Source organism: Mobula hypostoma, chromosome 5, assembly GCF_963921235.1.
Source record: "Mobula hypostoma chromosome 5, sMobHyp1.1, whole genome shotgun sequence".
NCBI lineage: Eukaryota > Metazoa > Chordata > Chondrichthyes > Myliobatiformes > Myliobatidae > Mobula > Mobula hypostoma.
This window is the reverse complement of record NC_086101.1, coordinates 27,925,124-27,936,345: the sequence shown is the minus strand read 5'-3', so window position 1 is coordinate 27,936,345 and position 11,222 is coordinate 27,925,124. Positions and strand designations below refer to the sequence as shown.

The 11,222-nt window shown below is 48.8% G+C and overlaps 1 protein-coding gene across 2 annotated transcripts in view; it reads left to right on the top strand.

Moving 5' to 3' along the window:
- The first annotated feature begins 7,007 nt into the window (after positions 1–7,007).
- The window catches only part of LOC134346712 (ral guanine nucleotide dissociation stimulator-like), a 133,935-nt gene continuing 129,720 nt past the window's right edge, over positions 7,008–11,222 (top strand). For both annotated transcript variants that reach the window (XM_063048269.1, XM_063048268.1), the window contains exon 1: positions 7,008–7,579. In XM_063048269.1, coding sequence (XP_062904339.1) covers positions 7,463–7,579 — 117 coding nt within the window. In that variant the 5' untranslated portion in view covers positions 7,008–7,462. The remainder of the gene's footprint in view (positions 7,580–11,222) is intronic.

The window sequence follows — 11,222 nt, the reverse complement described above, 5'->3', positions numbered from 1 at the left end:
TTGAAAAAGTAGAAACTCTCAGAGGAGAGAACCGAGAGTCTCTGGGAATCGTTCAGATCATCATTCCTTGACAAACCCTCCAGATATGTCAGTTCCGTCAGCTCCCACAAACTGCAGCTGCTGTACCTACCTGCCCTGCCATAACTGTTGTGGATATTTGAGCTGTGTTTAACTCTCTACATTCAGCTGAAGTTTCTAATTCAACAAATCATGCCACCAGTCCACATGTTAATCCTCCCTTCATGCTGTACTGAACCAAATGGAATTAGTTCTCTTTCTGTTTTCTCTCTCTCCGTCTGTCTCCACTCTCTCCCTTCCCCACCTCCGCAGGTTTTGTCTTCTTACCTTTCCCAATTCTGATGGAGGGTCATTCACTTGAAACATTAACCATTTCCTGCCCCAGTGCCTGCCACGGACAATGTACTGATCCCTCAGAGTGCCATTCATAAACAAATTGAAATTTTGTAACTATTTGCCAAAGATTCAATGTGTACAACTCAATAAAGTTTTGGTATCAATGCTGTTGTTTCTCGGTGCTGTGTTGTTGATTGGACTGTTCATAGTTTGAAACCTTTACCAAAGAAACATCTAAGGCCCACAATTCTCCATTGAAAGAACTCACCTGCACTGACAGAGAGGGAAGACCTTGAAATTGGGGCAATGGGAAGTTGGGTGTGGGTGCTAGGGCAAGAGGATGTGGGGAGCGGGGATTGCTCTGAGAGCCAACAGACACTCGGTAGGCTGAATGGCCTTATCTATGTCATGGGGAACTTGTGGACAAAGTGATACAGCAAGTCGATCCGCTGCCTCACAGTTCCAGAGACAGTTTGATCCCGAGCTCTGGTGCTGTCTGTGTGGATTTTACATTGTCCCTGACACTGCCTGGGGGCTGTGGGTTCCTCCCACGTCCCAAAGACAATGCAGGTTGGTGGGTTACTCGACTGCTCTAAATTGCCCCTAGTGTGCGTGGGTGAGGGGTGGAATCTAGGGGGGAGATGATGGGAATGTGGGGAGGATGGCTTACAGGGAAATATTGAAATGAATGGGATTGCTCAAAGTGAGGTTGGGATCAATGGATCAAATGGCCTACCTCTGTACCAAGAGGAAATGTGGGAAGCCGGGTTCGCGGCGTGGAAGAGACCGAGTCAGGGGTGTGCTGTGAGCTGGTTTAGCCCAGAGCCAGGGCCTCTGTGTATCGTAGAGGGGGCAAGGGGTAGCGGGTGTGTCTGTGTGCCCTGCTCCAGGAATCCTCACTCACACAGCACACCCCCTCTCCTGTAGCAACAGCAGGGAGGGGGCACAAGGCAGGTTAGGGGAGGTGACTGGAGGTCTTCCTCACCTTCTCTGGAGGTCTCACAGCAACTGTACACTGACATCTGCCTCCCTCCAACAGCGCCCATCAACCCAGGGATCTTTCTGTGCCTAAAATGTCACACCGTAGCTAGTGACTGTATGGCTGATGCTGGTCGGGGATGTGCAGAGGAACCTGGAGTAAAAACAAGTAAGAGAGGAGGAGAGTGTGGTGAAGAGGGGTGAAGGGGGGGAGAGGGGATAGAGAGTGGGGAGAGGGCTTGGGGAGCAGGGAGAAAGGTGAAGGAGAGGAGGGAGAGAGAGGGGGAGAAGGTGGAGGGGAGAGAGGGATGAAGGAGGAAAGAGGGGATAGAGAGAGGGAGATACGAAGAGAGAGGAGGAGAGGGGTGAAGGGTGAAGAGAGAGTAAGAGGGGAAGTGGGGAGAGAGGTTGGATGAGTGGGGGAGAAAGAAGAGGGGAGGGAGAGAGAGGAGAGGGGAGGGAGAGGGGGAGGGGGGAGGGGGGAGGGGAGAGCAATGAGGTGGGAGAGGTGGGGTAGGGGAAAGGGGGAGAGAAAGACACAGAGAGAATCTGTAGAAGTTGTGTGTGAGAGGGAGGATTGTGAAAGCAGGGGTAGAAATATGTGGAAGATGGAGATAGTGTGTGTGAGAGTTTGTGAGTGAAGGAGGGTCAGAGAGTATTACAGAGAAAGTGAGGTATCTCATGTGAAAGAGAAAGAGATAGAGCGAGGGAGTGTGAGAAAGAGAGAGAAGAAGGGTATCAGAGGGAAAGAGAGAAAGACTGTTTCAGATGGAGACAGTGTGTGTCAGTGAGAATGTGTGAGGGAGGGAGTGAGAGTGATGGGGTGTGAGGGTGATAGATTGAGGTATCACAAGTGAGAGTCTGTGCATGAGATCCCTCTGAATCTAATCTTGAGTGAGTGTAGGTGGAACGGACCCAGCCTCTCCCCATACGTCAGCCCTCTCAAGGGTCAGTCATGGTGAACAATTCCTGCACTCTCTCCATAGCAAAAACATCTTTCCTCGGATAAGGAAACCTGGGCTGCACACACAGATTGCGATGGGGTTTCCCCAGGGCCCTGTACAGCTGCAGTAAGCATCCCGACTCCTGGCCTCAAATCCTCATCTAAAGAAACAATACATACCATTTCCTTCTGTAACAACCTGCTACCTCTGAACACATCTACCCAGTGACCCAGGTCCCACCACGCCCAGATCCCATTCCACCTGCCCTCCTTCCATCATCAATCAGCTAATATTTGCCTTTCTGCCTTAATAAAACCAAAGTAGTAAACCTCACATTTGCATCTGCCTTGTTTTTGTTCACATACCGTAAATTACACAGGAACCTTTTTACATAATTCTCACAGTTCACCGTTTCACCTGTGCATGTCAATGTTTCCTCTAAGGTATATGTGTGTGTGTGTGTGTGTACAAAAGAATTTAAACTGCACACAAAATGTTGTCACCTTCTACCTCATTGGCATATTAAGCATATTTCACGATCGTACATAATCATATTTCTTTTTCTGATTTCTGCTGCGGATGGTGTTAACAAAGTGGAGTTTGCGATGATTTGTCTGCAGATTTTAGAACTGGCTTATTTATACTGTTTTTATTGGGAGAGAAAAATTATTCAGTGCACATGTGTCGTTGTCACTGGGCAAAAAAATTGTACAGCACAAGATTTTTGCGCACACTGGTGATTACAAATTAGAGGGAATGTTGGTGCGTGTGCGTGTGTGCTGGTATGTGTTGGTGTGATTATGCTGGCATTGATGTGTGTGTGTGTGTGTGTGTGTGTGTGTGTGTGTGTGTGCTCCGTTCATCTATGGATACCTAGCCAACAACACTACCTATGCCAGGCCACCCTTTATCGATTGTAGCCTGGTGTTCAACAAACATGAGAAAATCTGTAGATCCTGGAAATCCAAAGCAACACACACAAAATGATGGAGGAACTCAGCAGGCCAGGCGGCATCTATGGAAAAGAGTGAATAGTCAATGTTTTGGGCCGAGACCCTTTAGCAGGACTGGAAAAGAAGTGGGAAGAAGTCAGCTTAAGAAAGTGGGGGGAGGAAAGGAAGAAGTACAAAGTAATAGGTGATAGGTGAAACTGAGAGAGGGGAAGGGGTGAAAGACTAAGGAGCTGGTGGTAGACCTGAGGAGAGCTAAGGTATCGGTGACCCCTGTTTCCATCCAGAAGGTCAGTGTGGACATCGTGGAGGATTACAAATACCTGGGGATAATAATTGGCAATAAACTGGACTGGTCAAAGAACACTGAGGCTGTCTACAACAAGGGTCAGAGCCGTCTCTATTTCCTGAGGAGACTGAGGTCCTTTAACATCTGCCGGACAATGCTGAGGACGTTCTACGAGTCTGTGGTGGCCAGTGCGATCATGTTTGCTGTTGTGTGCTGGGGCAGCAGGCTGAGGGTGGCAGACACCAACAGAATCAACAAACTCATTCGTAAGGCCAGTGATGTTGTGGGGATGGAACTGGACTCTCTGACGGTGGTGTCTGAAAAGAGAATGCTGTCTAAGTTGCATGCCGTCTTGGTCAATGTCTCCCAGCCACTACATAATGTACTGAGTGGGCACAGGAGTAGATTCAGCCAGAGACTCATTCCACCGAGATGCAGCACAGAGCATCATAGGAAGTCATTCCTACCTGTGGCCATCAAACTTTACAACTCCTCCCTTGGAGGGTCAGACAACCTGAGCCAATAGGCTGGTCATGGACTTATTTCATAATTTACTGGCATAATTTACATATTACTATTTAACTATTTATGGTTCTATTACTATTTATTATTTATAGTGCAACTGTAATGAAAACCAATTTCCCCCAGGATCAATAAAGTATGACTATGACTATGACTATGACTACGACTAAAGAGCTGGGAAGCCAATTGGTGAAAGAGATAAAGAAATGGGGGAATTTGATAGGCAAATGTAGAAGACAGGGAAGGAAGGGAAGGGTGAGAAACACCACGAGGAGGTGATAGGCAGGTAAGGACTTAAGGTGAGACAGGCAAACAGGAATGGAAAATGGTGAAGGGGAGGATTCATGCCATCAGGTTGGAGGCTACCCAGATGGAATATAAGGAGTTGCTCCTCCAATCTGAGTGTTGCCTGATTGAGGAGACCATGGACTGACATGTTGGAATGGAAACTGGAACTAGAATTGTAATGGGTGGCCACCGGGAAATCGTGTTCAACACAATCATCCATTCAGGACCGATAACCAAGTTTCAAAACCTGGCCCTCTGCAAATCGATTCTCAGCTTCCTCGATGGGAGACCACAGTTTATTACAGATCGGTAACATCATCTCATCCTCGCTGACAATCAATGCTGGCACAGCACAAGGAAGCATACTTAGCCCGCTGCTCTACTCTCTCTTCACTCTTGACTTTGTGGCTCGGCACAGCTCAAATGGCAACTGGAAATTTGCTGATAACAGCGCTGCTGTTGTCAGAATCTCAGATGGTGATGAAGCAGCAAATGGGGAACAAGATGCTGTAGATCAGCAAGTTGAGTGGTGTTGCAACTCAGTGTCAGCAAGACCAAATAATTGTGAACTTCAGGAAGGGGAAGTTGGGAGAACAGTCAGCAGTCCGTACTCAGAGGAAAGGGTGGGAGAGCACTTCCAAGTTCAGGGTGTCAATATCTCATAGGATCTATCCTGGGTTCAGCACATTGTCAGATTCACGAAGACACGACAGCTGCTATACTTATACTTTATACTTTATTGTCGCCAAACAATTTGATACTAGAACATACAATCATCACAGCAATATTTGATTCTGCGCTTCCCGCTCCCTGGATTACAAATCAATAGTAAATATTAAAAATTTAAATTATAAATCATAAATAGAAAATAGAAAAATGGAAAGTAAGGTAGTGCAAAAAAACTGAGAGGCAGGACCGGTTGTTTGGAGGGTACGGCCCAGATCCGGGTCAGGATCTGTTCAGCAGTCTTATCACAGTTGGAAGGAAGCTGTTCCCAAATCTGGCCGTACGAGTCTTCAAGCTCCTGAACCTTCTCCCGGAGGGAAGAGGGACAAAAAGTGTGTTGGCTGGGTGGGTCATGCCCTTGATTATCCTGGCACGCTGTTCCGACAGCGTGCGGTGTAAAGTGAGTCCAAGGACGGAAGATTGGTTTGTGTGATTTGCTGCATCGTGTTCACGATCTTCTGCAGCTTCTTCCGGTCTTGAACGGGACAACTTCCATACCAGGTTGTGATGCACCGTAGAAGAATGCTTTCTACGGTGCATCTATAAAAATTAGCGAGGGTTTTAGGGGACAGGCCAAACTTCTTTAGTTTTCTCAGGAAGTAAAGGTGCTGGTGGGCCTTCTTGGCAGTGGACTCTACTTGGTTGGACCAAGTCAGGTCATTTGTGACATTGACCCCGAGGAACTTAAAGCTTTTGACCTGTTCCACTTGCGCACCACCGATGTAAATTAGGTCGTGTGGTCCGCTACTCCTTCTGAAGTCAACAACCAATTCCTTCGTCTTGCTGACGTTGAGGGATAGGTTATTGTCTTCGCACCATGCCACCAGGTTCTTAATTTCCTCTCTGTACTCAAACTCATCATTACCCGGGATACGGCCTACAATTGTTGTGTCATCAGCAAACTTATATATTGAGTTTGATGGAAACTTAGCTACCCAATCATGGGGGTACAGTGAGCACAGCAGGGGCTGAGTACACAGCCTTGTGGGGCACCGGTGCTCAGAGTGATTGTAGAAGAGAGCTTGTCCCCCGTTTTTACAGCCTGGGTCCTGTCTGTGAGGAAGTTGAAGATCCAGCTGCAGATCTGAGTGCTAAGGCCCAGGTTCCGGAGCTTAGGAAGCAGTTTATTATGAGTTTGAGGAGATTTGGTATGTTGCCAAAGACAAATTTTCTATAGATGTACCGTGGAAAGAATTTTTAATAGCTGCATCACAGCCTAGTGTTGAGGCCCCTGTGCACAGGATCTCAAGAAGCTGCAGAGGGTTACTGACTCCCTCGGGCAGCTCCATCACATGCACGACCTTCCCCATCATCGAGGACTCTTCTAGAGGTCGTATCTCAAGAAGGCTGCGTCCATCACTAAGGGCTCTCTCCATCTGTCAGTGCCCTCGTCTCATTACTGTTATCAGTACAGGAGCCTGAAGCCCCAAACACAACAGCTTCTTCCCCTCCTCCATCAGATTTCTGAATGGTCCATGAGCCCTACCTCACTATTCCTTTCCTTCCTTTATTTACTTCTGTGATTTACAGATTCTTGTCTTTGCGCTGTACTGCTCCTGTAAAACTACAATTTTCAGGTGTCAATGATAATAACACTGATTCTGCGTATGTGTCTTGACCTGTCGCTCAGTGTGTGTTGGTGTCTGTCAGTGTGTGTACTGGTATATGTCAGTGTGTGTGTTTTTGTTGGTGTATGTTAGTGTGTGCATTGTGTGGTGTCTGTGCATGTGTTCATGTGTTGGCTTCTGTCAGAGTGTGTGTGTGTGTGTGTCTATCTGTCGGTCTGTTCGCCTGTCAGTCTATTTCGATGCGTCAGTGTGACAGGGACAGCGTGTCTGTGTCTCGGTGTGTTAGTATGTGTGACAGTGTGTGTGTACTGGGTTATGGTCAGGGAGCATGCCCTTGTAACTCGGGCCCGGCTGTCCGCCGCGAAGCGCTGCGGCCACTGCGCTCCGCCCCTCCGGGAGCCGATCTTCGCCACTCCCACCTCCCTCCTCGTCGCCCCAGCACCGTTTCCTCCTCAGTGTGTGAGAGAGGACGCGGGTAGCTTCTGTGCAGCGCCTGCCCGACAGCTCTTCTGCAGTGCTGTTGAAAGAGAGAGAGAGCAGGAGTCGGGGACCTCTGCAGGGACTGAGTTTGCTGACAGTTTTCAGGAGGTTATCTCACTCTCTCTGCAACTCTCTAATCAGATGAGAGCCGAACTAGACAGGAGTGTGCTGACGCCACTTTGAAGAGCGGGGCAGGGAGTCCCGGGCTGATGTCCCGTCGGAGGAAGACGGTGGCTGCTGTTACCATGAAGGCTCCGGGACCCGGGCAGGGTTAGCCGGACTCATCAGCCGGCTCGGGCAGAGGAGGAGAGGTTGCCAGACCTGGAGGAGTCTGGGTAGGGTCCTGCTGCCCCGGGACACCTCATGCTGGCTCGAACGGTCCGTCACCTCCTGGACGGGGTGAAGCTAGAGCTGTCGGGAGACCCCGACGTGGTGCTGAGCGGCTACAGGGCGAGGGACCCGGACCAGGAGACACCGCTGGTAAGTTTCGGGCACCTGCACATTTTCCGCGGACAGAGCCGTGGATGGGAGGATGGTGGTGGGTGGGGGGCGCGGGTGGGTAGAGACATGGGTCTCTCGGCCCATCCACATCCTGTTCAGAAGAGCATAGCTCGTCTCCGCCCCGCGGTCCGCAATGTTCCCCAGAACCCGGAATCCACCACCCCCACCCCAACCTCAACCCCAACCCCCGCTCATCGGTGTCCCCTTCCTCAGGAACAGAGGGTCACTGTCTTTCGAGATACCTTACAACGGTCCCCCCGACCCCCCCCCCTACACACACACAGGCACACAACGGCTCCCCCGTCACTCTGTGACACTCGGATTCTCTGGCTGTTAGTCTCTCTCGCTCCCACTCTCCCCTTTGTTGTCACTCTCACTGTCTCTCACACCCATTATTTCCAAGACCCTTTATTGTACAACGGTGCCTCCACATCCAGACGAGATGAGTGCAGTTCATCCCTCCCCCGGCGCTGTCACTTCCACATCTGTTACCCCACCTGCACGTAAGTACCTCCCTAGAACTCCTCCACAAAACTGTCTTGTGCTGTGGAAGTGTTCCCCAGAACCCTGTGCTGACGGACCTGGTTAGGCTTCGCCGTTATGTTAAAGCTCCCCACCCTAGTGCTCAGTTCCCTCATAGTCTCCCTTTATATGGCACCACCTTGTAACCCTGAGGTAACCGCCCTCAGGTCGTGGCCTCAATTTTCCAGTGTGTTGCTGGGGAGGTGAGAGAGAGTGAGAAGAGATTTCAAAGGGGCTCAAATTCCTCTTATTGACGGCATGCAGGGGGGAAAGTTGTTGCCACTGACTCAGTGGGTGGATCTTGCTGGGCTGCGGAGACACTGGATCAATTGCAAGACCTTTTATTGAGGCAGCTATTGCTGTTCTGGATGCCTGAAGCAAGGCCCAGTAGGAACTCTTGAAAAATGGAACTGGGTTATGTGAAGCCCAAGGGCAGCATCTAAAAGGACAAATTGTTCTGTAGACTCAACCAGCTCCATGATAGGTGCTAGCCTCTCCACCATCAAGGGCATCTTCAAAAGGCAATTGCTCTAAAGGCAGTGGAGGACCCCCACTCCCAGGATATGCCCTCTTCTCATTACTACCATCAGGAAGGTGGTGCACACTCAACTCCTGTCTGGGAACAGCTCCTTCCTCTCTGCCATCAGATTTCAGAACCCAGACGGTGCACCCACGAACATTTGTCCATTATGTGCCCTGTCATATGATATAGGTGATCATGGTCTTTCCATGACGATGATTGTTTGGCAATGTTTTCTACTTAAGTGGTTTCCCATTGCCAGCTGCTGGTATGCCCATCCACCACCCGCTGCCATGGCTTCACGTGACCCTGATCAAAAGGTGGGGGGGGGCTAAACAGGTGCTACACCTTGCTCAAGGTGACTCGCAGGCCAGCAGAGGGAAGGAGAGCTTTGTATCTCCTTTGATGGAAACGTATCTCCACCCCACCACTTGAACATTATCTCACTATTTTTGCTCCCTTTCTGCACTACGTACTTAATCTTAATCCACAAAAGAACAAATTTCATGACATATATCATTGATGATGAACTTGATTCTGAACAAGAGATAGCTGGGAACCTATTGAAACCTAAAAGTCTAGGGCTGGAAAGACTCAGCAGGTCAAGCAGTATCTGTGGAGAGAGAAATGGAGCTAACATTTCAGGTCAAATGTGGAAAGACTCCGTGGAGAGGGGAACAGAGTGGATCTTCCATATCCCAGGAAAGTGAAAAAGCAAGTTATTTTTCAAGAACGGAGGGTAGGACTAAGGGAACATCTCTGATAGGGTCAGATTGGCATTGGAATCTCATACTGGTGCTTTGTTTGGGAAAAGTGTTGCTAACACCAGGACAGAAGGGCAGACAGAGTCTGACTGTGTTGACGGGGGGTGAAGTAATCGGGCTGTTGATTTAAGGAGTCAGAACCAACACAGTGGCTTCTGGGCCCGTCGTTCATAGTGGCCAACCCCTTTGTCCTCATAGGAGACTATTGCTGCATGCAGCCCATAGATAAGGGGACCACGCTCGTATGGGGCTGGTCTCACTAACACCAAGGTCCCAGCTCCCCTGTGACGAAAGCCAACTTGTCCTTTCTTAATCGTGCACAGTACCTCATCTACTTAGCCTCTCCCACAGTGTAGTCGGCCATTTGGCCTGTTGAGACTATGCCAGCCCTCAGCGTGATCCCTTCAGCTGCTGCGTTCTGTTCTGTATGAGGGAAATCAGGACCTTCTCAGCACCACCAGCCAGACGTCACGCTGTTTAAATAATATACAGAAGTGGCACACTAGAGGAGATTTACAAGATGAAGCCAAGAATGAAAGGGTTAATGTATGCCGAGCCTTGATGGCTCTGGCCTGTACTTGCTGAAGTTTAGAAGAATGAAAGGAGGATCTCATTAAAACCTATTGAATATTGAAAGACTTAGGTAGAGTGGATGTCGAGAGGATGTTGCCAATAGTCTGGGATCAGAGAGCACAGCTTCAGAATAGAAAGACATCCTTTTAGAACAGAAATAATGAGGAATTTCCTTAGCTAGAGGGCGGTGAATCTGTGGAATTCATTGTCACATTTGGCTGTGAAGACAAGTCATTGGGTATTCTTAAAGCAGACTTTGGTAGGTTCTTGATTGGTAAGGGTGTCAGAGGGTATGAGGAGAAGGCAGGAGAATGGGATTGAAAGGGGAAATAAATCAGTTATGATTGAATGGTGGAGCAGGCTTGACTGGCTGAATGCCCAACTTCGCTTCTGTGTTTCATGGTCTTGAAGATCAGAGCGGACTTGGTGGACCAAGTGGCCTTCTGCGCTGTAGTGACCATTAACTCTTTAAATCCAATTCGTTACATTGAACTTACAATGGCTGACTGGTAAAACTCACCATAAAACCACATTCAAAGAATGTTAAGAAAGAAAGGACTTGCGTTGTTCCAGAGGGTTTTTCGCAATCAAACTGCTGTCAGTGAGGTCACTGTCGTGGTGTAGGAACTGCAGGGGCTAATTTGTACACAGCAAGATCCAATATCTTCAGGACCAGATCAGCTATATTACTAACACTGTTGGGGGATAACCGTCAGTGGAAAGGGCCTGTAATAACACACTGTTTGAAGTAAGCCTGAGGGTATGGACCTTTCTTGTAAGTTCATTTAGGGACAGCACCCTGACTCTGTTGTGCTGGTGGGATTCGATGGCTCTAGCCTCGGGGACAGAATGCCAAATTCCCATTGTTCTGCAGGCTATTCTTCGTATGTGGCTTCAGTGGGTTGTCCATTGAAAAGGTACCAGGCAAGCCATTGCACACTGGTCTAAAAAGGCTCAGGAAACAGCTTTGTCAGCGGTCTTGGCTAAAGAGTTAAACCATTTATTTTAAGACAGCAAGCAGTCGCTACTGATGCTATATTAATGCACCAAGCAGTACAACACTCGTTAGTTCACTTATAAAGGGGAAGTTTAGATTTCCTATAACACTGCAGCTTGTAACTTTATTTTTAATTTTCTGTTCACTGTCAGTGGGACAGTTCTGCATGTTGTCGTTTAACCAGTTGACATGACAGGGAAGTCCATTTGATAGGCTCACCTGCAGGCACCCCTAGACAATGAGCCT